General features: G+C 38.6%; 1 protein-coding gene across 1 annotated transcript in view; it reads right to left on the bottom strand.

Annotated features, from left to right (window-relative positions):
• The window catches only part of tsnare1 (T-SNARE Domain Containing 1), a 231775-nt gene that overhangs the window by 31293 nt on the left and 173565 nt on the right, over positions 1-26917 (bottom strand). Inside the window, exon 11 of the mRNA XM_059338826.1 lies at positions 16206-16315. Coding sequence (XP_059194809.1) covers positions 16220-16315 — 96 coding nt within the window. The 3' untranslated portion in view covers positions 16206-16219. The remainder of the gene's footprint in view (positions 1-16205; positions 16316-26917) is intronic.

Below are 26917 nucleotides of genomic sequence, written 5' to 3'. Positions count from 1 at the left end.
AAAAGGTGTTTAGTCTAAAAACACTAAAAACATAAAAACAGTAAATCTGAGGGAAATGATCTTGCTGCATAGACAGATAATTTACCTTGACAAGATTTCTTAAATTAAGATTATTAAATCTAGAAATAAGCATGTTGAACACTTAAAATAAGAAATTAGATTTAGCAGTGTTAGATAATTCACCTTGTTTAAAGAGTTAAAGTTTTTTTTTTATCTTGGTAAGAACCAAATAATCATCAGGTCACTCTGCTCGGGCCAGTTCATCACTGCTGGCAGCTTTACTTTATCTGGTTTTAAGAGTTAATTTCCTATTTTATGGTTCTTTCAGCTGACAGGTTTGAGTCATGTCATGTCATGTCATGTTTGGTCCTTTCCAACTAAACCAGGGAAGCAACCTGCACTAACATCAAAATAAGATTAAAAAAAGTCTGAATGGAGCCACAAACCTAATTTTGAGCTTTAGAATGAAGATAAAACAGCCTACTCAGTCTAAATAAGCCTTAACTTGTTTATTAATATGATTTTTGTCAGAATGCAACGACGACCCAAGTGCAAATCTGTCTGGAGGCTGGAAACAGAAGAAGAAATATCTCAGGAGATTTGGAATTGAAAGCTCGTCTGGTGAAGGGAAATCTAAAACTAGACTTGAAATTGTCAAAATGTAGATGTAACGGTGCCTGTAGACTTTCATAAGCTAAATATATGATATATATATATATATATAAATATATATGACACATTTTAGTTGACTAAAAGGTTTTTAAAATTAGTTTCACTGCTGTATAGCTACATATTTTTAAAAGTGAAGAATACAAATTGCTTTGGGCCTGCACCAATGATGAATTACATTTTAAATGTAAAGAAATAAACTTTTTTTGTTTTTATTTTGTATATTGTTTTAGTCATAGAGCCTGAAGGACCACATGTGGCCCTGGAGCCTCAGGTTGACCACCCCTGAACTAAACTGCAGTTTCAACTGATATATTTTTCAGCTATATTTTAAAATCATTTTTTGTTTGTGTGATCTTCCAACATCTTGTTCTGCCTGTGTGTGTTTACCTCACAGGTTGTTTGTTGTCTCTCTCTTCAGTCTCTTTGATTTTCTTTAATCCTCTTCTTTACTGTGTGAAGCACACTGGTCAAACTTATTCTGGTTTTAAAGTTCCATATAAAGATGAGACTGCCGTAGACCCTGACAGACAGCCTGACAGACGTGGTTCAGGGGATAAGTGTGCTCTTGGAGCTATAAAGTGGTCAGCCACTCATAGTAGCAGATTCTCTGTCAGGGTTATGGATGTCATGGTGACATCCATCGTCTTAATAATGAAAAGGAGAGAGAACATCCGGTCAATCATTTAAACTAGCAGCCAATAAAAAGCTGTCTGTATGGAGACCTGCTCTGCAGATCTGCTGTCTGCTATTTTAAAAACCTTCATAGCTTCATGAAACTCTTTCTTCAGAGTGAAGAACATTGATCTGAAATGTCAAACATCCATACTGGCCCTTTGGTGTTTTCTCTTTTTAGAGGTTAACAAAAACACATCAAATATATATATATATATATATATATATATATATATATATATATATATATATAAAGATAAGATGTGAAAGTTAAGGCTACACTAATAAATAATATATAACTATACAATGCTGCCCTACAAAGTCTAACTGCAGTAACTACATTTTTGGTCAATATTGAGTTATAACCAGAAATGAACTATTTGATGTCTGTTTTATGTTGTGACAAAGTTTTATATTTCAATTTTGCTTTATTTTAGAGAAATAATGATGTAAAAATTGCAGTAAATACAAAATCCAACTCAAAAACAAAGCAGACTACAGTAATTGCACGTACCACAGTCTGATTTGACTGTAATACAGTGAAGCCTTGTATTTCTTCATTGTGTTGAATAGTGAAGACACAGAAATTCTAAGTTCATTTAATAGGGACAGTATTATCTAGATAGTGTTTAAGTAAAAAAGTGATAAAGCTATATTAAGACTAAAATATAACATTACTTTATAATATTAAGTCTAAAACACACAAATCTTTGAAAAGAGTTGTTAAACACTTTTAATTAAATTGATAACAAAATCAATTTGAAAATGTTTTTTCACTGAAAAAATATAAAAGCTGAAAGAAGACAACAACATTGTAGTCACTGCACTGTTTTTGCATTACTATTAGAACCTTTTACAGCAAAACCAGAGTGAAGTAACAACATTTTTGGGCTCAAAGGTCAAATAAATCGTCATGAAATTACATCGACAATTCATGTAGAAAAAGGTATCATATCACTTACCTACCTATAACCCATTTGGCTGGCGAAGTAACAAACGTTAAAAAACTTTAAAGCAGTTTTTCTCAGTTTTACCTTATTGCGTAGTTACTGCAGTTAGGCTTTGTAGGGCAGAATGGGTGGGCAACCTTTACTGACCAAAGAGCCACTGTTGCCCAAAAAAAGAGAAAAATGTCGTAATGGAGCCACAGACCTTATTTTCAGCCTTAAAATGAAAATAAAACAGCCTACTTTTTATTTATTAATATGATTTTGTCAGAATGCAGCAATGCAAAACTAGACTTGAAATTGGCAAAAAAAAGGGTTTAAGGCGCCGGGACAGACTTGTTGAATAAAATGTAAAAACATTTTTTATGGTCATAAATAAGTAACACATTTTTACAACTGAGGAATACAAATTGCGTTGGGCCTATGATAAATTAACATTAAAAATATATAACATTTTTTTTTTTTTAAAACTTGCACTGGACTGAAATGCACAACTCATTGACCATATGTTCTCCATTTCACTGCCACTTTAACATGTTTACAATGCTAGTTTTTTAGTTTGGTCTTGTTTGTATTTTTATTTTATACTTACATACTAAACTATGCTATACTATACTATACTATACTATACTATACTATACTATACTATACTAAACATCTCTATTCTATTCCATTGTATTATCCTATTTTTATTATCCTATCTGTTTTACTTTGTACTTGTGCTGCTGCAACACCTGAATTCCCCCCATGGGAGATCAATAAAGGAATATCTAATATTTTAAATAAATAACTGTTTCATTTCATACAGTTGTGCCACATGGCGCCACTGCAGAGCCTCATGTGGCTCCAGAGCCTCAGGTTTCCTACCCTTGAACTATACAAATAATAGATGAGTCACTCGTGGAGATTTTTACCCAAATTCCACTGTCAGCACTGTCATCAGTCCCACTTCCAGCCAAATGGGCAGCTGTGTCCAGAGACAAAGGTGTGATGAACCTGTTGTTCACCTGCTCAGCAAACAGCAGCTGGACGTGGTGAGACGAGCTGGTCAACAGTGGAGCATTTAGCAGCTAAAGAGAGATATTTCCCCTTTAGGATTGATGTATATGTCGCTCACAAACACTACCTGGAATGATGGATAAACGGTTTCCTAACAATTAAAAATAAATAAATAAACAAAATTGACCCCAAATCATTTTCAACTTACGATTTATATAGGTTAACTTAAAATATAAAGTAGTAGAAGCATACATTTCAACTTTCTTCATTCATTGTTACGTGTTTTATGTATTTCCATAGCACCTGTGCTCCTCAGGGGTCAAAGGTCCTCATGACATCAGACTGGTTTTAGGACATGTAGAAAAAATGATTACCAACTTTTTTTTTCACCTTTTAAGGCAACTCATGACCAACACATTGATATATAATTTTCATATTTTTCATATTTTATATGGTCATGAGTTGCCTTAAAAGGTGAAAAAAGCCATCGGTAATATTTTTTTTCTATATGTCCTAAAACCAGTGTAATGTCATGGGGCCCTTTTTGACCCCTGTTGAGCATGGGTGAACAGTCAATGGGAGGACTAGTTTTATCTGTTAGTGCTTTATTATGTGGTTGCCAACTTAGAACATCTAAAACAAAATTTTAATCCCAAAACACACATAAGAAAGTACTCCAATAACTGGATTATTTGATCTTTTTTAAAGAATTTCTGTTACTGAGACAAATGAAACTTAGAGGTGCAACAGCTTTTTATTTTCATTACCATAACAGTAAAAAGTCAAACACTTGTAATCAAACTCCTCTTGTTAAAATAAAGCAAAGAGTCGCCTGTCTGTGTACTGTGTTGTTCTGTTTGCTTCTCCTTGTTTTCTCTTCATCAGTCCATTTTGTGTTGCTACTGTGGATTATTACGCCTTTAAAGGAAATTGACTGAACATTTGCAGAGGCTGTTTTTCATTGTTATGCTTGCAACTGTTGTTTTGATGATTATTTATTATTATTTTTATTTATTGGAAAGGCTATTAAATGCTCCATACTTTAAAATATTTATCTGTACCAATGTAAGGTTTATAGAAGAGGGAAAGGTGGTTTACAGTTTATTCCTTAAATAATTATAAACTTGGACATTTATTGTTGGTCCTGCAGACACCAAAATGTTTCTTGGATCTTGTTGAATTGGCCATGCTCATAATTGCTCTGCTATGGCACTTAGCCCATCCATCCATCCATCCATCCATCCATCCATCATTCCATCCATCCATCCATCCATCCATCCATCCATCTATCCATCCATCCATCCATCATTCCATCCATCCATCCATCCATCCATCATCCATCCATCCATCCATCCATCCATCCATCCATCATCCATCCATCCATCCACCCATCCATCCATCATCCATCCATCCATCCATCCACCCATCATCCATCCATCCATCCATCATCCACCCATCATCCATCCACCCATCCATCCATCATTCCATCCATCCATCCATCCATCCATCCATCATCCATCCATCCGTCCACCCATCCATCCATCCATCCATCATCCATCCATCCATCCATCCATCATTCCATCCTCCATCCATCCATCATCCATCCATCCATCCATCCATCCATCATTCCATCCATCCATCCATCATCCATCCATCCATCCACCCATCCATCCACCCATCATCCATCCATCCATCCATCCATCCATCCATCCATCCATCCATCCATCCATCCATCATTCCATCCATCCACCCATCCATCCATCCATCCATCATCCATCCAAACATCCATCCATCATTCCATCCTCCATCCATCATCCATCCATCCATCCATCATTCCATCCATCCATCCATCATTCCATCCATCCATCCATCCATCCATCCATCCATCCATCATCCATCCATCCATCCATCCATCATCCATCCATCCATCCACCCATCCATCCATCATCCATCCATCCATCCATCCACCCATCATCCATCCATCCATCCATCATCCACCCATCATCCATCCACCCATCCATCCATCATTCCATCCATCCATCCATCCATCCATCATCCATCCATCCGTCCACCCATCCATCCATCCATCCATCATCCATCCATCCATCCATCCATCATTCCATCCTCCATCCATCCATCCATCCATCCATCCATCATTCCATCCATCCATCATCCATCCATCCATCCATCCACCCATCCATCCACCCATCATCCATCCATCCATCCATCCATCCATCCATCATTCCATCCATCCATCCACCCATCCATCCATCCATCCATCATCCATCCAAACATCCATCCATCATTCCATCCTCCATCCATCATCCATCCAAACATCCATCCATCATTCCATCCATCCATCCATCCATCATCCATCCATCCATCCACCCATCATCCATCCATCCATCCATCCATCCATCCATCCATCCATCATTCCATCCATCCATCCATCATTCCATCCATCCACCCATCCATCCATCCATCCATCCATCCATCCATCATCCATCCAAACATCCATCCAACCATCCATCCATCCATCCATCCATCCATCCATCCATCCATCCATCCATCCATCCATCATCCATCCATCCATCCATCATCCTTAACTCTTAACTACTTAACTGCTGACATTTGGCAAGAGGCGATAACAATGTGGTGAATTTTTATTTTGATCATTATAAAAGGTTAAAACACATGAAAAGAATCATAACTGACAATGCATATGTGCCATTGTATGGCTCCACTTACATTTACAAAAATATATACATAAATAAGAACAGTCATGTGATCATCTGTGCAACATCAATACTACAATAAGTTATAAAAGCAAGACTACAAGTCTAAAGTCATGCTAGCAGTTGTGTTAGGCACAGTGGTGCTTTAGGCTGAATGTTAACATCAACATGCTAACATTGTCACCATGCCAACGCTAACATGACTGCTACGTGTCAGGCTGCATTTAAAAAAACAAATCAATGATTTAGTAAAAGACCATTTTTATGCACTTAGATTTGTCATTTAGAGTCTTAGTGTTTGTTACGTGTCAGGCAGCAAACTGTGTATGTGTGTGTGTGTGTGTTTTGTGTTTCTTCTCCCCTTTCCATGTGTTTTCAGGTGATTGCTGATTAAGCAATCCAGAGATAGAGGAGCTAAAAAGACACAAGCTCAGGGTGCTACACTAATAAAAAGTTATATATTTAATCTTCAACTGTCTGAGAGTGCAACTGTATTTAAACTCAAAATTAACCCGTAAAGGAACATGCCATGGCCCATATGCTTATGACTGAGCAATGCAGCCTATTAAATATGTATTTCTTCATTGAAGCGGAGGCGCATAACTTGTCCCTAGCTCTCTCACCCAGTGAGGGAGCAGTGTGGCGGCATGTTTGTGTCAGTGCAGACATTAGCTAACTTTAATGTAAATAAGCAGATAATTCACAAGCTGCTCGATTAATTTAGGAACATCCTCACAGTTGTGGACGCTGCAAATACAGGAATCATGCAAAAGCAAAAAAATGCTGCAATCACAGAAACTAAGCAGAAGCAAAATCTTACAAACCCACAAAACAAATGCCAAAGAATAATGCTGCAAAATACCAAAACCACAAAACCCCAAAACAACGGGAAGAGTGCCAGGCCACTAGGGGGACCGGACCTGAGGGATGAACCAGTAGTGTTAGGACAATGAAGCTTCGACCCCACGAGATGGTGCTCTTTGCTTTAAAAAAAAAAAAGGCTTCAGCAATAGCAATTGAGTGTGTTTTCAGCCCTTTGTTGAACAAAGAGCGCCATCTCTCTCTGTAAATAAAGCAAATGCTTTACGAAGCTTCGTTGTCCCAACACTATCAACCAATCCATAGACTGTATAAATAGCCAACCTTGCTTGAAGCTACCAAGCTAGCAGAGGCTAACAAGCTAGTGTAACCGATGTATATATGAGATGGTTTATATTTCACCAAAAGTCCATTTTTTATCTTCTGTTCATGTTTCACTGTTAGTTTCCATGTGAAAATCCTGTTGCTGTATTTCTTTTGGGGAGCTTTTATTTTGTTAGTTTTCTTTTTTTATTGTGTGACCTTTGACATTTCGGCGATGTCACTTCCTGTTGTTTTGCGGTATTTTTCCTCACCCACTGTAGCCGGTCTGGCCAAATACCTCAGTCTGCTACAATCTCTGCATTGTGTTTATGTATGCTGAGGAATGAGATGCTGACAACTGCTGCTCTGCTGGGCTGGGGCGTATTTATTCTGTATTACTTCAGTGAAGCAGGGTGCCCACCTGAAGACCCCAGTGAAGCAATTACCTCTAACCCACTCATCACCAAGTGCTGATCAAATAAGGGATTGTATTATCAAGTCCTATAAGCTCAACTGAAAAACTGGAGAAATCCAGTGACTGCTGTGAAAGTGCAGCTGACAACTAGGGAAAGACCATGTGACGGCGTGGACAAACCTTATCAAAAACTACTTCCAAGACCTGCAATTCTGTGTCAAAACAACAGAATACATAACATCATGGCAGTCACTGGAATTAGGAATAATGGCAGGCTCGACCATCTCCCCACTAGCCTTCACGATGGCAATGGAAGTGATCATCTGAGCGTCCAAGTGGGTTGTTGGAGGTGAACATCTGCAGTGTGGACAGCATCTACCTCCCATTCGCGCCTACATGGATGACATGACCACCTTAACATCCACCATTGCATGCATGAAACGGCTGTTAGAGAAGCTTCATGACAACATCACATGGGCAAGGATGAAGCTGAAACCCAACAAATCCAGGAGCATATCCATCGTTCAAGGAAAAGTTGTGGACCAGAGGTTCTACATCAAGGATATACCCATTCCCTTGGTGTCAGAGCTACCCGTTAAGAGCCTAGGGCGCTGGTACAACGAGAACCTCAAAGACCAGAGCGATCAGCTGAGGGAAGAAACCATCAAAGGCCTTGCCAGCATCGACAAGACCTTGCTTCCTGGCAAGTTGAAACTGTGGTGTCTGCAGTTTGGATTGCTCCCCCGCCTGATGTGGCCTCTAACAGTTTATGAGATCTGTTGCGGCGATCTGGGTAAGGAGCGTCTGTGTGCATGCTGCTGCCTGTACGTGTCTGCGGGCGCGCTCTGTGTGCGCGCGTCGGTGGCGCGCATCGGCGCGCATCGGCTCGCTGCTGCGGCGCACCTCACCAGGTGGGCACAATTACCGCAATCAGCGGGACACACCGGAGTCACACACGCCAGAGACACACATGTCGGTTGGCAGGAGGAGGACGGCAGAGACAAAGGACAGCAGAGACAAAGAGAAAAGGGAAAAGAAGTAAACTCACTTCACAAAACTCAGAACGCATTGGGAAAAGGACTCAAATCAAAAGGGCTACCGGTAAGCTTGTCTCCTCTGGACTGTTTGAGTGTTATTGGTCTATGTTGTGTATGAATGACTGATAAGTTGATTATTTATTTTATTAGTCGAGTATTTCTGTTAAAATGGTTGTTAAAATCTACAGTAAAATCAGTTTAAAATGTTTGATTTCATTTAAGGTGAAAAAGTATTAAAATGACGAAAAAACTGGTTAATTTGAAAGTAAATGATTAAGTGTGTTTTTATTTCTAAGATACAGTACTTTAATATTGAATGAAACAAGTCAATGTATGTTTAAATATACTTTTTATTTAGTATAATGCACTTGCATTGGAATGTACTACAACCTTGGTTGATGCTGTATTTTATTTACATCTGTTTATTCTTGTTTGTTTAAAGGTTTTTCACCTTTCTTCATTGGTCATTGGAAAATAAACTAAGAACGAGTGAAATCCATGGTCTGACTGGTCCTTCCTTTTCAAGTGTGGGAAGCCACTGCGTGAAATACACTTGACAAGATCCCCATAACCAAAGTCGAGAAGCAGGAGAGGACAGTCAGCTCTTACATTAAGAAGTGGCTTGGTCTTCCCTGTTGCCTCAGCAATATCGGCTTGTATGGGCATGGGGCTCTGAAACTGCCTGTCTCTAGCCTCACAGAGGAGTACAAATGCAAATGGGAAATGGATCCAAATTGAGGCTGTAGAGCAAGCAAAATCTTCTCTCAGACATGGAGACATTGTAGGACAGGTGCACTATGGAAGAGGTGGGTTTGTGGTGGCTGAGGTCTGACAAAAGGGAGAGGCAGCAATATGTGCAGAGGCAGTCTCGCAGTCCAAACAGGGCCAATGGACTAGCTGGGAAAACCTGGAAAATCGTAAGCTCACATGGAGGGATCTTTGGGAGATGGAAGGAAGCCGACTCAGCTTCATCATCAGAGCAACCTACGATGTTCTTCCCTCACCCAAGAACCTAAACCAGTGGCTCGGAGAGGATCCAACATGTGCTCTCTGCCAAACCCCTGCAACACTCAGGCACATTCTCACTGGCTGCAAAACCAGTTTGTCCCAAGGCCGCTACACCTGGAGACACAACCAGGTCCTACAACAACTGGTGATCACTCTGGAAAGAAGAAGATCTACCAACAACGCCCTTCCTTCTTCAGCATCCAGATATCCGAACACCATCCCGTTCATAAGAGCAGGACAATTCCCAGCAAAAACATCTGCTAGAGTGGAAGCGACCCTCCTGGACAATGCCTGGGATTGGAAAATGCAGGTTGATCTAGACCAGAAGCTCGGACCTAGTCTTGTGGTCAACCTTGCAGAAATCGCTTTTCATTGTAGATCTGACTGTGCCGTGGGAGGCTGCAGTCAGTGAAGCATATGAACGCAAACGCCTGAAGTACTCCAACATAGCAGCAGAGGCAGAACAACGTGGCTTGCGGGACCATGTGCTTCCTGTTGAGGTCGGATGCAGAGGCTTTGTTGCCACGTCCACAATCAAGCTTCTGGAGGGGATGGGAGTGCGAGGACAGGCCTTTCGACAAGCCATCAGATCATTGTCAGAGGCTGCCGAGCGAGGCAGCAGCTGGCTGTGGATCAAGGGGAAGGACCCCAACTGGGCTGCAAAATGACCATCAGGTACGCCCTGATGGTCATTTTGCAGCCCAGTTGGGGTCTGAGGGGGGCACACCTGGGACGCCAGGTGTCGCCCTTGAGCCCTGTGGAGATGTCGCAGGCTTATCAACGAAACATCAGTGAAGCAGGGTGCCCACCTGAAGACCCCAGTGAAGCAATTCATTAATTCAGTTCAAAACTCCATTTGAAGATTTGATGTTCTTGAAAACAGAAGACAAAGGAACCTCAAATTCAGAGTAATTTGATCTAAAATATGTACCCCACATGTCTGTTATTAGTTTTCCATGGCTGTGACTGCTTTTTATCAGCACAGGTGAACATCAATAAGGCTGTCTTTGAAAATGTGTAAAGCATACAACAGTACAAAGGGTCCTTCAAAATGGCATTTTCCTTTTTTAGCACTGAGACTGTCTTGCTGTGGTAACTGGTAGTGTCTAGCCACTTGAGTGTCGACAGCCGAATGCTGAGCCTCAGCATGGGCCAGACATCATGGGAGCATCGATTTAGCCTGCTGTTTCATGAATAGAATGCCTTGTTCCACAGGATTTCCATTTTCCTCCCCCCAGAGGAAAATAGGTGCTGATCAATACTTTATGCAAGCAGAGACATCTGGTATTGATCGTATGAAAGACTAAAAAAACTGCGTTTGTCAAGACAGCTTTTCAAGCCATGATATGAGGCTGACAGTTAGGTGATAATTTAGTGTCGTATGGCAGCTTTGTTAGCTTTCAGGAATATGGAGGGCAATAAACTTAGATTATTCAAAATAAAATAAACTTTATTTAATTTTATCACTTAAGGCCAGGGGTTAACCATCTCTCAGTTTGTCTTCTGTACTGGTTTCTAACTCTAAATGAGAAATCCAACAAGGTTACCAGACAGTTGGCATGTGGCTTTGGCTGACAGACATACAGCATACAACTTTAGTTTTCAACCATGACTGATTGGAGAAAACATGGATGTACCATCTGTGACATCACCCATAGCTGACAACGTTGTCAATTAGCTACACTGTAAGAAATGTCGGTAACGCTTTATATTAAGGTCCTTGTAATAACCATTAATTAACAAGTAATAAGGCCCTTGTAAGTCCTTACAAGACGCTTATTAACATTATTGTGTGTTTATAAGCTTATATAAGTGTTAATAATGGCATTATAAACACCCATGACCCACCCATTATGTCTTTGCCATGCCTTTATTAATCTTATTTTGTTTGCTTATTGATATTAAAATATACTTTATTGCTCATCTATTATAAGTTAACTATAAGTTGCTTTTTGCAACTACCGGATCTAAAGCGAGAACAATGCCTTATTACTTGTTAATTAATGGTTATTAAGGACCTTAATGTTACCGAAATGTCTGTAGATTTTACAGTGAAAAACTGCTAAACCATGACAGTAAGTATTTTAATGTCAATTATATGGCAGAACAGCGTTTGTTTTGATAGAAAAACTTTATTTTTTACGGTAAAATATGGAATAAAACGGCAATCTTAAACATGAAATTAACAGTGCTAATATAATTTTACTGTAATATTACAAAAAGTTACACCATATTTATGATAATAAATATGTAAAGTAAAGTTAAACTAAAGTAGGTAAAGTTCTGGCAACCACAGCTGCCGTTTCTTTACCGTAAAGACAACAGATTTTTTTTTACAGTGTGGATGACAACTTTGTCAATTAGTGATATGGGATGTGAGCAGATTTAGATTTGGTTGACTGAGAGGAAGTCCAGGTGGTGCAGGGAAATGGCAGCTACCAGGCTAACTGAAGGCTATAGCACATTAGAACAGTCATTACCTTTATAATAAATGGCATTGTGATCCATATTTTCAGATTTTTATCTAGTTATAAACAAACATACAGAACTTGGGGATGTTTCCATCTACAGCAAGTAGTAAAACAGTTTAAAAAAAAGAAAGAAAGTCACATGATATAAACAAAAGAAGGCTGTTTTAGAGCGGTGTACAATCTCTCTCTCCCAGATTTCCTCAAATTTGGCTTTTTGAAGCCTCAGAGAAAGTGATTCTTTCCATTACAACAATTTCATAGATGATGTCATACCACTCGTCTATAGATGTTGTCTGGCTGAAGCCATTTCCTTGTTAGAGCTTTTTAGCAGCTGCACTCAGTATGCCAAAAAGGTATTTTGTGTTTTTTATTTGAGGATGTAGAGTGCAGAAGCCCCAAAAAAAATAGTTGTCCCAAATATTGTCACCAATTCTATATTGATCTTACGCCAGAAAGCATTTACAGGTGGACAGGCCCAGAACAAGTGATAATGATTTGCCTCCTGGGAGCCACACTTTCTCCAACAGCTGGAAGAACCTGATTGATGTGACTTTTCCTTTCCTTTTTTAATAAGAAGTGCGTCATTTGGTTGACATTCCACCTATTGTTTGAACAACGTCAGAGTTCAGGAATTGACTCTTCATGCCTTGCTTCCACTGTCACGCTTACTATGGACTAGCTCGCTCTGGTCAGGAGATCGCAGGAGTTACCTTTAGAAGTTTGCTGAAATTTCCAATGTAATTGAAATGTACAGAATGACGTTGACAATGGCTATGTCCCATTTAAATTTTACTATCTCTTTCCAAACTAAAAGGTGGCAAAAAAGGTGTGTAGAAATAAAAAAAATACACCAAATCAAGCAGTAAATAATAACAAAATATATACAGTGATGTTTCACAGAATTTGCCTTTAGTGTTCAGTGTGTCAAGCCTGCAATTTAAATGTTTTCTATATTGATTTTTGCTTTCAATAAGTTAATAATAATAGAGTAAGAAAGGACAAAAGGTTTATATAAGATTAGCTTTACTATCTAAAAATTTGAAAAACTAGAAAAAGCAATCAAAATCCAACCCTAATCTTAAAAGACATACATGAATTATTAAGTTATTCCTGTTGTAACTATCAAACTAATAATATTATATGCTGAGCATCTACTTGATCAAGACTAACAATTACAACACTAGCAGAGCTGAAACAACTCTTATTATGTGTTGGCTCTCATCCTGACAGCTTCATACTCAAAGCTGTTCCAGTAAGTGCTTCAGGTGGGGTCATCCCTATGTTCCCCAATAAGAAAAAAAGGTCCTATGTTCCCCGTTTTCCCCAAAAAGGGTCCTATGTTCCCCACAATCTATCAATCTTTATCTCATGGCCAGCAGGCCAACCGTCACATGGCTTAGCACTTAGCTCAAGCAGCCCAAAACTTAAATTTGCACAGCAGCTACTTTCGGGTTAGTTTGCAGTTCATTGTTTTGCTTTTTTAAATCTAAAAATTAAAAATTTAAAGGATTACTCATGTTTGTATATTCCCACACCTAATCTTATTGTATTGCATCAAGGCTTAGCTTTTTCCTTTTAGGGTTAGGTTTGGGACAGCCAAACAATGTCAAGCCTTCAGCATCTCGGGTCGGATCTCTCTAGTTCCTTACAGAGATCTTTCCATGGGCTCGTAAATGTTTTAAGCTGCAGCCAACCGGTACCTGTCTGCTGCTTCAGGAGACTCCTGGGTCAAGCAAGCCACAAAAGCCTCTTTCAGGTTGCCACAATAGGCTCCGACAACTTTCTGACCATGATTTTTAGCAGCCACATCCACAATGGAGGCTTTCAACATGGCCCACTCAGATTCCATTTACCTAACTTCCCCTCGGATGCATGAGGAATTTTTCTTGAGGTGAGAGTTGAAGATGTTGTGAATTAATTTGAAGATGTATTAAAATATCAGACATATGACAAAACACAGGAATCTGACCAACAGTCACAGTCTCTTTACAGGAAACTCCTGCTTGATTAAGATCAGAGCAGCTCTGATTTAGGAAATCCCACTGCACCATTTGGAATGTTGTAACTACGCAACGGGGCGTCCAATATGTTGGGGTATCTGGTTACAGATACCAGCTGCCTCCATCATGGATCACCAAACATGTTGGGAATTAAGGATGGCTCTTTTTTTGAATAAATTATGACCTTGCACAGGGCATCAAATATATTAATAAAAGGGCGTTATCATAAATGCTATCCCTCCCATAAGGATACCAAATATGTAAGGATGAACCTGAGCAACACTCAGGTTCAAAGTGTGGTTGGATGGCTATAAGAATTATTAATAATTATCATAAACAATTATTAATTATAAGAAATGATATGACTTGATTTGCTCTAAGTCAGCTCATAGGGGCACCATCTGTAAAACAGAAAAATATCGAAGCTCCTCACACAATGAGTTGTAAAATGTCCAGCTGTGAAGCCAGGTGACTAGGCTTTGCCCTGGTCATGTGAACTGTGAACTGTGTTTTGTTCCAGTAAATTTAAATATATCATGTGAAAATCAGTGTATGAGCAGGTCAAAGGTTAGTAAGTTAGTTGCATATAAGACTGACTGTCTGTATAAAGCAAGATTAACATACAACTTTGATTGTAACACAAATATCACATAAATATACTTAAAACACACATATAAACCAAATCATTAATTACAGGTCAAATCCTTTCTGCTAAAGTCCTTGCTGATTGCTTATCTAAGCCCAAAAACATTAGCTTGTACCATGCAATTGCTATATTTCATGGGAGTGTCTGAAGTTAATTTGAAAAGCATAGCAATTGTGATGGCATTGATAAATTACATGGAAAAAATCAGGATTGGTGTTGTGGTAGAGGATGAAGGACAAGCTTGTCCTTTCATGTTACATTATTTTAGGTATTGTGGGGTTAACATGAAGAGCAACTGCACAGTCGGTGCCCAACCGCATAAACGAGGCCTATAAGATTGTTTTTTTATATGAATTTAAGAAAAAAATGCTATTTAATATGCTTAATTAAAAAATGAAAATGACAGGTAATATTGAATTCAATTAAATTATTATCTAATGTAACCTCTGGATCAAACTCACCATCACCGTTATCAGCTGCTCCTCTCTGTACCAGAGTGTCCAAGACAAACGGCCTAGTTCTAGTGATACAATCACAAAATTGATCTTCAACCTTTGGCCTCAGTGTTCTACTACTAAGTACACTTATGATCCACCCTTTGCTTGAACAACGTGTTGACTATAGCCAGTCCATGACTAGCACAGATACATGGGGGAGATAGTCGGGAGACATAGACTCTTTATGCCCCCCGGAGAATTAGTATTTTCATGAGTGACTGGCGGGTCAGACACTCTGCTGAGCAACAGCAACACAACGCAGTAGAACTTTATATCGTGAAAAGTGTAAATATACTTTAAGGAGCTTGAAATGTGACATTAGCGTCAAATACTATAGCGGGCTGCCAGTCTAGGTAATTAATGGGAAACTGCATGTGGGACTCCGCTGCGCGCAATACAGAGAGCAGACGAGAATAGTTCACGTCAAACATGTAGAGACAGAAATTACATGCTGTATAAAAAAAAACATGAGGCTGTTTAGTTTATTTAATAAAAGGAGAAGATGTAGACCTGTTCTATAGGAAAGTAATGGTAAATGGTAAATGGACCTGAACTTATATAGCTTTTCTAGTCTCTTTGCGACCACTCAAAGCGCTTTACACTACAGACTGACTCATTCACCCGTTCACACACACATTCATACTGGTGGCAGAGGCTACCCTAAACGCTGCCACCTGCCACCATTGGGAATTCATTCACACACCGATGAACACAGCATCAGGAGCAATCTGGGGTTCAGTAACTTGCTCAAGGATACTTCAACATGTAGGCTGCCATGGTCGGGGATCGAACCACCAACCCTCCGATCAGAAGACAACCGCTCTACCAACTGAGCCACAGCCGCCCACAAGGTAACCTTAAATTACTTCTGTTGTGATTTGGTGCCGTTGATATTATATCTAATATAATGGCAACACTGTATGGAATCAACAACATTTACAGATGTCTGGGACAGGAGTTGGAATTAGGAATGACTGTTCTTACCATAGCAGCCGGTCTCATTTTCTTGCTGAAACAGCAATGATGATGATGAGGATGGTGAGGACGATGGCTCCGGCCACCAGAAGGTAGCACTTCCTCTTCCTAAGCTGCCTCTGTGGGGAGAAAGTTCAGTTCATTCAGTGGGTTGGTAGAGTTCAAGAGCTTGAGGCAGGAGCCTATTGGACACTGCATTGCTTTTTCAAATGTGTTTTTGTTTTTATTTAATGCTGTTATCAGATTTATTTTTCATTTTTGCTGATTACAAAGTCAATCAAGTGTGACTGACTGATTGGTTCAAGGCAAATCATCAAAAAAGGAAAATAATGCTGCGTTTTAAATTGTGGCATACAAAAACTGGTTTGCAGTTAAATGATCACAGAGCCACAACACCTCCCAACTGCATTATTTTGTTATTTTTTAGCTAATTTAATGCAACCCTATAGCATACTTTTTTATACACTCAAAATGTGCATTAACAGAAAGTAACAAATATGGACTTACATATTGAAAAAGAACACAAAGACAAGCAAAGTGGCATTTCAACGGGATAAGATGAATGTGATTGTAGAGGAACTGGAGGATTTAAGGTCACGCTGACTAATGCAGATAAATGCAGGAATGACTCTGTGGCTGTCCAGTGGAGGCCAACACTTACACACTACCAGTCATCCCTGTGTGAGGGCACCATGACATGACTAGTGGAGGAAAAACAAGAGGCAGATGTATATCATCCAGATAAAATCATCTTCTCATGATTGTTGTTATTCAACCATGTTGGGCAGTGGTTCTCTAATGGGGGTATGTGAAGGCACTCCAGGGGTACGTGAGATTCTAAAATATACATTTAAAAAGTAGCATCCATGCAAAAATCCTTTAAAAATAATTATTCAATAAATATTTCAGAGAAATATAAGTATAAGTTCATAAAATGAATTTTATATTCAGTAGACTATTCAATTAGATTCTCCTAAAAACCCAGAGTCCCCCCCCCCCCCCCCCCCCCCCCCCCCCCCATACCAGGATGGTTGGACCCAACCTGTCAATCACCTGGCATCACCTGTCAATCACTGAAAACTCAAAGATGGAGTCGTGGTTGAAGCGTAGCAGTTATAGTTTAAATGGTGATATGCTCACTGTTTTTACTACATTAGGTTGAATCACTACATTCTAGTGATGAGAAATATTTGCAATAAATTAAGTCATGGATTATTATTGTTGAGAACCACTGATAGGGTATTAAACTAATTAACTTGTTGAGTGTAATTGCTTAAAAAAAGAAAGACTATTGCAGGTTTATCCCCACATTACAAAGCTTTCCATCCTCTTCGATAAGACGGAAGATAAATGAGTGTTTCATCCACTCAGAGAGCATCTTCAGATGGCTGATTCCACAAACGGGAACTAAATAATAAATGGGACTGTTACCTTTATAATCCATGATGAATACAACACATACACACTGTACATTGCTCTTTTGTATTAATTTATAGTGGCTTGTAATTATGTTTGTTAGAATATTGTACATGTCTGCACATTGTATTGTAAGTGATATATACATATGTGTATAGTTGTACATAATTGTTTATGAAATTATTCATTTTTTTGATAATCTATTTATTAATTCCCTTTTTGGAATCACAACCAATATGCAGTGCAATGTAGCCTAAAATCAGTTACTTCAGGGACACAATTAAGCATGCCTGAATCAAAAAAAGTTCCATGTTTTTACAGGATTTCACTTTGAGGTCACATTTTAAATGGAAATATTTGTTTTTACTATATAAATTGTGCGTCATACATATTTTCCTTTGTTACTGTAATCGTACATTTTTTGTAAATTTAATATTTCTTGAGAAAATTAGTGTCATATAGCTCAACACCCATTTTACTTGAGGAAAAATAAACATATAAATGTATATTTAATGTGTTGTTTTTTTAACTTCACAGGTTCTTCATTGTACTTGTCAAAATGTCTTTCTATGCACTGGATGCTTATATTTGACCAATTATATACAAATTATTTTATAAAAAAATCAAGCTGCTATGACCGCTTTTTGGTCTATTAATTTCTAGTTGTTTTTTTTATTCTACTTTGTTTAGAACTTCTAATATATATAAATATTACATATATTATATATATTATTATATATATATTATACATATAAGAAGTGTCCTTCATTTGATGTGTTAATGAAACACAAAAGCAAGGTGGAAGAACTCGAATAAGGAAATAAGAGGAAATAATCAAACATCAAATTTTACTTTGATTTTAGAACATGTAAATCAGAAACATGTAAAATCAAGCAATTTCATAGTCACTTCCATAAGTTATTTTCATTTTAAGTGCTCAGAGCTCTTGAATGGTTTTCAACACTATTTGCAGTTTCATTTCTAATATTGCCTGTGGTAAAATTCTGATTTATAATGCTTCAAACATTTCCTCCACACAGCACATGAGCTTTATTCATCCATGTCAATTACTTGCCATGTCTGAAAAAAGGTGGGGGGGGGGGGGGACTGTGTTAAGCATAAAATACTAAGTAAATAGAGTGAAGAGTCGGGTTGGGGAATATTTATATTTCCTTGTCTCCTCGGGCGGTGATGCTGTGTTGGAGCACAGAATCTGTGTTGTTTTGAAATGCTTTTTCTCCTGTTTTTTTCCAGCCTGTTTTCTGCTACAAAGGCAGCGAGAGCAGCGGCGTTCGACCAGAGCCGAGGCTGGAGTCTTTAAATCCTGACGCGCTTCAAAGCACGGAGAGAGCAATTCATCTTCTTATCTGAGACTCAAAACAGGCTTTCTGTGTGGAAGAGAGAGGGAGAGAGGGAGAGGGGGAGAAAAAAATGCTGTCGAGTAATTTTCCGTTTAAACGTTCCACTCCACAACAATTTGCATAAGCAGCCCTGCGTCTGTGATAAGAAGATTGGTAATTTTCAAAGGCTCTGTGGGGATTGAGAATTAAAAGCCTTTCTCCGCTATCTCCCCTCTTGCAGCTGGCCACCACAGATTCCCCAGCTTCTCTCACGCGTTTCATCCTAAACTATGCCTTATAAACTTTCTCTGCCATCCTCTCCTCTTCTGCTGCTCTGACAGTGCTGAGTCGCTCCCTCGCTCTATCTACTGTATTCCCTCTCCCTCGCTCCCAAAAACTCTTTCCCTTCTTTCTCTAGTCCTCCCGCTTGCTCATCCCAGCACTGCTGTTATTTGGGGAGAACAAGAAAATAAATAAGGTAGAGGGGGAACAAAAAACGGCTTAGTATAACAAAGGAAGTGTTGCAGTATTTTTAAACCAGAATTTTCCAGATTGCAGGGCCGGCTGAGAGGCAGGACAGAGAGACTCTCGGAGGGAGAGACAGAGAGGATAGAGGAGGATCTCTTATCTCCGCTGGCTTAATCTGCCAGAGAATGGTGTCCTCAGCGCTGCATTCAGGGCCCCTGCTGCTACACGCTCTCAGGTTCAACACAGCTGTTTTAGTCACTTTTAATATGATTTAAAATGGGATATAATCAATATGTTTTTAAAGGTTCATCTCTGATATTTGACGGATTATGAAAAAAAAAGTCTCGCTGACAATTTAATTTTTGTCAGAGTGGAGAATCCTTTCATGCAATAAGTTGGTTTATCGCAAGAAAAAAATCTGTCAAAGCGTAATGGAAGCAGACCATCCATTAAAGTCCAATCCAATTTTGAAGCAACATTTTTAAATGTCACATTAAAGAAAATGTGAATTAGGGATGTTTCCATCAACTGGTTTAGATCGAATAAACATACTTTGGTCAGAAGATGGCAGTGTAATTTATTACTGTAGGCTAATACTTCAAAAAACAGTAGAAGAAGAGATTGAGAAAGAGAGAGAAAAAAACAAAAAATAGGTTTCAAACAGGCAGCAACCTCCGTGTCTGAGCATGGAGGCAAACCAGGAAGTGCCTTAAGCTGCATTCTACTGAAAATTCCAGCAGGGGGCGCCAAGTTTGGCTGCTAAAAAATCTGTCCATTCATTTCAGAGCAAAATGAGAAAACTTCTCATTTGATTTATTACCTCAGAATTGTTTTTTCAGGACAACACTATGGTCTCAATCACTAGTTAAAAAATCTTCTTCAAGACAATTTGATGTCAATAGTTCTAATAATGGCCCCATTTAGAAGAAAATAGAAGATAAAGAATTGTATGATTTGGGGCGGGGCTACCTTTGATTGACAGGTCACTAACAAGGCGAGCCGTCACCAGGAGAGAAGCAGAACAATGCGTATCCACGGCAACGTGTCAATAAAGTTATATATAACGTTATATAGATAGAAAAGAGGACGTTTAGCGGTTTGGTCTCATAACTTTGACCCTTTCACTGTATTTTCACTTAATGACAGTTTATTTGAACGTTTTGTTCAGTAAATGTCTTGTTCAGTGTTTGGTTGGACTAACAGACACTCCAAGGAGTCGCTGCTCAGTTTTCTGAGGTCACTAACAAACATTTTGTTTTTGTTTGTTGCTAGCCAAAACTACCATCCCAGTTAATGCTCCAGCTAATGCTAACAGTAATTATCAGCAGCTTCTCTCAGTCAGGTTGAGGTGTAGAGAGGCTGTAGTCAGTGATCAGATCCCTCTCCTCCTCCACAGTCCAGATATGGTCTGCTCCCCGTATCACAAACAAGATGGAGACCAGTGGAACGCTGAACTGATGCTTCCAACGGGACACAAACCAACTGGTGACGTTCGTTATTTATAGAGTCTATGGTTTCAAATTGGACAACTTTGGCCAACCCTCATTAGCCTTCTCTACGTCATCTTCAGTATTTGTGTGAAGGTAAAGAACCTTCAGAATCTGTAGTATCCCAATTTAGTCCATCCTGCCATTAACTTTAGCACCTTGGAATACATTTTACTAGAGCACATCCTCCAGTTCCCTTACTAAATGTAACAACCAAACCCATCTTTCTCTCTTTTGTGACTAAATCAGTGATATCTGTCTTTATTATTATTCTTAGTTTGAACACTACCTGCTGCTTTATCTCTTTTAGAATCAATATTTTAAAGCAGGACTAAGCAACTAGTTCCACAGTTGTTGGTAGGACTGTTTGAACATCAAAAACATCAACTTCAATACCCTGTAATCTTTGAGGTTATGGCATTAAAATTCCAAAGCCGCATTCAATCCAATATTAAGAATAAGAATCCTAAGGGTGTAAAAGACAAAAGAAAAAAAAAGCTCTGAAAATGAAAATATTGAATAAAACATTTTCAAAACAAAAATAAAAGAAATTTAAAGAATGTATGAACTCTGACCTTGTCTGGTGTCAAAGTTCAATATCAAGATAAACCTCCATCTTACTCTGCCGAGACGTCTAGAGACCATCACAGCTACGAGGGCAGCTAGCACACCAACGGACAAGCCCAGTATTCTGTCAGTCAAACAAATCTACCGTCTTTCCTCAGTTTAAAGCCGTGCCTCTATTAATGACCGGCCTCATTTAGTAACCGGGTGTAAAAACTATTTTTAGTAAATAAAAGCCGGCCTCTTTTATCAGCCGGGTGTCTTACCGGTGTTAAAGTCTGTCCCCCGTCGATATGTGTCCCCCTTACCTTTACCCAGCTATTCTCAACCTTGGGGTCGGGACCCCAATTGGGGTCGTGAGATGATTTCTGGGGGTCGCCAAATCATTTTGGAAGTCAGCTCTGTCTCCACTGTGTTAAAGTGTTCATGTGTTAATGTGTTTTAGTCTTTTTGGTCACTTAATGTCTTTTTTTTTTTGGTCATTTTGTTTCCTTTTTTTGGTCATTTTCTGTCTTTTTTTAGTTGTTTTCTGTCTTTTTGGTAATTTTGTTTCTTTTTTTGGTCATTTTGTGTCTTTTTGGTCATTTTGTGTCTTTTTTGATTATTTTGTTTCCTTTTTGTGGTCATTTTGTTTCTTTTTTGGGTGATCTGAACTGTGCGTGTGAGATTGTGTTCAGTGAGTGGGGGTCGCGGACAACATGCATGTTAAATTGTGGGTCGCGACTCAAAAAGGTTGAGAGCTGCTGCCTTAACCTGACCCCTGACCCCTGACCCCAACCAGTCCTCCTTTAAGTTGTTAACATAAGCCCAAGTTTACCTGAACCCCAAACAGTTCTCTCTACAAGGCCTCACCTTAAACTGAAATCCTAACTCCAACCAGGAGGTGATCTACGGAGAACACCATTCAGGAAACATCATGTGACGGTAACAGATTTCTGTATTTAGAAGTTTGTCCCCACGAGTTAGTCCTGTAGGTAAATATGGTTGTTTCTCCTGCTGTCCTAGTCATTCTCTGTAAAGTCCAGCCCTTTACACACGTTTTTCTGGGCTTTTTACTAGTTTAGACATTTTAAATCCTGTTAAAATGAACATTCAGCTGTTCATTGTTTGTTTACATCCCAGTACTTCCAATATGGCCGACATCCGGGTAACTGGCTACAATGCTGTGTAAAACACTCTAAAAAGTGCTGGAGTGGAAATGAAGGGAATGCCAAATAAACCAAAAAGGTGCTGACGCTGGCGAGGGAAGCCAGAGAGAGACGGAGCTGACAGCCAGCTGGAACACCAACCAGCTGCTCCACATCAGGCTGATCACCAGCTGATCACCAGCTGATCACCACCACAAGACAAACAATTAGGGCATCAGAGGGAAATATTTTCTCACAAGGCAGATGAAAAAATCACGAAAAACAACCGAAGCTTAATTTAGAGCTGCAAACTCTTTGATAAAGAGCAAGAAAGCGGAGAAAGATGATTGCAGACAGTGTTCAAAGACAAGAAGTTTGTATCAAACAAGTATTCCTTCGTATGACTCAGAACCCGAAGTAGCTGTCGGGTTCAAAGGTCAGTGACCCCTGGGTCAGACACTCGAGAGAGAGCGAGACATCGAGGCTACAAACTGTTTCCATGCCTAGAGCGTGTTAGGTCTTGTGCCAAGTTCTCATGTGAGTGCTCTGATTAATTAAATTAAATTAATTTTTTTTTAATTAAATTAAATATTGTATTCAATATTCATTAATAAGTATATTCTTTGATTTTAAAGCAGTAGGCTTATGTTAATGTTAATGCTATCATCAATGTGCTGCTCAAATATGATAAAAGATTGATTGAAAGTATATTGAAAGTGATTAAAAGTACATGACTCCTTACACTTCTTCAACAGTATTATGAAGTGGCCGGTATTCAAAAAAGGCTATATACCATGATTTATTGGGAGTGACCATAAAATTGGGTGTAAAATAAGATGTTCACCAAATCCCATTTAGCAATGAACCTTCATTTCCTGCCGACAGTCACTGGGACAAACAACTGGGACAAACTGGGGTCCTTAACCCATAGGAACCTATGGTGACAGCCGTGTAACAAACACTTTAAATCTTCTATAATCTCCCATATTCAGCTTTATGCTTCACATTAACTCATTAAATCCCTAAGAGACACATACTCAACAGCTGGTGTGGTGGTCATGTGACTGTGACAGGAAGTGACTTCTACTAAATGTGGCTGTGACTGGAAACAGAAATGTGAAAAACTAGCTAATTTCAAAAAGCTTATTTTTTGTTACCAGGCTAAGTTTAAACCCGTTTAACAATTCTATTCTGTTAATGTGTCCTTTATTGCATTTAACCTGTTTTGACCATATTTCCTGAAGAAATTAATATAAAACAAGTTACAAAAACATCGCTGTGACGTACATGTCACATCGGGCTTTTAACCTAAAAATCTTCATGGAAACCTGATGTGACGTATTTGTCACAATAACAGAAATGGTAAAAGGCCACTCAATTATTTTCCCTGTTTGAATTAATTTTAATTAATATATGCTCCGCTGTTCAATTTAAAGTACATTTGACCAAATATAAACAAAAAATAATCCTATCCTATCCTGTCACAATTTTGATTTATGTTATGGAGATGCAAAGAAAAAGTCAAATTTGTGTTTCTGGAAGCAGAAAATGTGTCTAGTTTGGAAATAAGAAATATCATAAACATAAACTCCATAAACAATCAATATAACATATATAAGTATATATTAGTAACATATTTAACAACGTATTTAAAAAAAAAAACACATCATAAATGTGTTCTATGTGGTCCTCTATGTGGTCTGTGGTAAATCCCATCATTTCCTTTAAGAATAAATACAATAAATAGTCTGGGTTCTTATGGGTCAGATTAAATCAACTAATAGTTGAGTGTTTGGAACGGTTGGGAAAAGGGTGAATAAAGGCGTCCCAGTTTAGAAAGATATCATGATCCTCTCTGGTGCAGCGTGAGTTTTTTGCATAGATAACTTTTAACAACTTCTCTTCTCTTCTCTTTCACAAAATCCAACATGTCCATATGAAGGTCTGCTGGACAAGAGAAGGAAAGGAGGAAACCTGGAATGAGTTGTTCACATTTTCCTATTTTTCAATATGTCCAAGGCCCTCTGAAACATTAAACAACCATACACCATTTTAAAAAACATTAATTTCTCCAAGGGATGATGCAGAAAAACCACCATTACAACCATTAAGCTGATAGCAGCCATGCTAACGGCTATCTGTTTAATCTCTGCCTCTCTTACATGGAGCCAACTCGCTGTGTGTCTGGGAGAAAAACAACTTACCTTGTGTGACATGAGAAATATCATCATAATACAACAATAATGCAATGCAATGATAATGGCCATAATATTATTTTCCCTTTATCGCATCTGGTTGGGAAAATTGGAAGTCCATAAAATAAATAATGTTTACAGCGGAACTGCCTCACTTGTAATCGGCTTATATGCAATTTACATAAAACTCAGAGTCCCATGCAGTCACCCTGATTATGATATTTAAGAAGAGCAGCAAATAAACACCAGCTTCATGGCCAAGCATCCTGCAGGAAGCCCTGTTACACACATTCAGTCAGCAATTCAACAAAACATATTGAGTTTTTATTAAAGATTGACTGGCCTTTTGTTGGAAATAGCATGTGAGCCAGTCATGTTGCATGTCTCAGAGCTCAGCAACATATCAGCTAAACTCAGACCTCAGCAACATATCAACTCAACTCAGACCTCAGCAACATATCAACTCAACTCAGACCTCAGCAACACATAAACTAAACTCAGATAGTCTGTCACACACAGAAGACTTACAGAACAACATTAGCTAACATTAACATTGGACTCTACACTGGTCATCAACGTACACAAGACAGGAATCCCAATGAGAGAAGCATTAGAAGCTTGAAGGGACCTTTCATAACTTATACAATGAAATTGCTAAACTTTGTTGAAAAGTCAGCATTACATTAAGAACCTGAAACGTCTCTATGAATGTCTCATATCTATGACTTCCTGTCAATGCAACGTTATGGCTTTCTTCTCCTTATTAGCGCGGCGGTTGATTTTATTGAACTGGAAGAATAAATACTGCTCCACCTCCACTCATCTCATCAGGAGGATTATGTGTAATCTTTTTATTTTTTTTTATTTTATCTTTATTGAGGCCAACAGGTTACATACAACATAGGATATTTTCCCTTCTTAAAAACAAACATAATTTCTCTTATATGTACAGGTTCCTGATACATAGGAAAAGCAAAGAAAGGAAAATAAAACAAAATCATAGAAAAGATAACCATCAGGATTTTTATGTGTAATCTTAAACAAGAAAAAATCAGCTTTACTGTAAATGGTGCTCTAGAGCAGTAGTTCTCAACCTTTTTGAGTCGCGACCCCAAATTTAACATCATGTTGTCTCACTGAACACAATCTCACAGTTCAGATCAGACAAACTCAGTTGATACGACGAATTTTGGACAAATAATGAAGCAGACAACAACTAAAACATCTCTCTGTCTGTGCATTTATATATATTTTTTATTTTTTATTGTTAGTTTTAATCTAAGTCCTTTTCTATCAGTTTAAAGGTCCATTCTGACCTCCTGAGTGTGTAACAATCAGCTTCAAGCCAGAGACTCCTTGGAAAGTAACAACTTGATACTTTGGGATTTGTCAGAAAAGACACAAAATTACCCAAAGAAGAATCAAATTGACCACAAAATGACAAAAAAGGACCACAAAAAGACACAAAATGAACCAAAAAAGAAACAAAATGACCAAAAAAAGACACAAATTGACCAAAAAAAACACAAAATGACCAAAAACAGACATTAAATGACCAAAAAGACTAAAACACATGAACACTTTAACACAGTGGAGACAGAGCTGACTTCCAAAATGATTTGGCGACCCCCAGAAATCATCTCGCGACCCCGATCAGGTGCTTAGGTTGAGGACCACTAACTGGACCTTCTCCCCCGGAACCCCTCCCCCATCCCCCCCCCCCCCCCCCCCCCCCCCCCCCCCCCCCTCTTATGTTGTCACTTCCTGTCTGTTTGTTTGTGTGTCTTATCTTCCTTTTATTCTATTTATTTTTTATTGTATTGTATTTTTTCCCCTCATATATGGTTATTTTCATGTATTTATTTTCTATTTGCTTTGTTTTTGTATATTTGGACTATATAATTCTGGTGTTTATTTTTATTTTGTACTGCTATTTTCATGTATGGATGTATTGGATAAAATGATGTGAGCTCTGACAGCTGAGATAATTATACATCCAAGGAAAATCCAATAAAAATAATTTAGAAAGAAAGAACCTGAACCGTCTTGTGTGTATTGGCAGGAACCACAGATGTACTTTCCCTTGTTTTCCACGAGTTTCCATTGTAGGTGTACACTATTGTT

This window comes from Centropristis striata, chromosome 8 (genome assembly GCF_030273125.1).
Source record: "Centropristis striata isolate RG_2023a ecotype Rhode Island chromosome 8, C.striata_1.0, whole genome shotgun sequence".
Classification (NCBI taxonomy): domain Eukaryota; kingdom Metazoa; phylum Chordata; class Actinopteri; order Perciformes; family Serranidae; genus Centropristis; species Centropristis striata.
The sequence above is the reverse complement of the archived record's forward strand: the minus strand, read 5'-3'. Positions and strand labels throughout refer to the sequence as shown.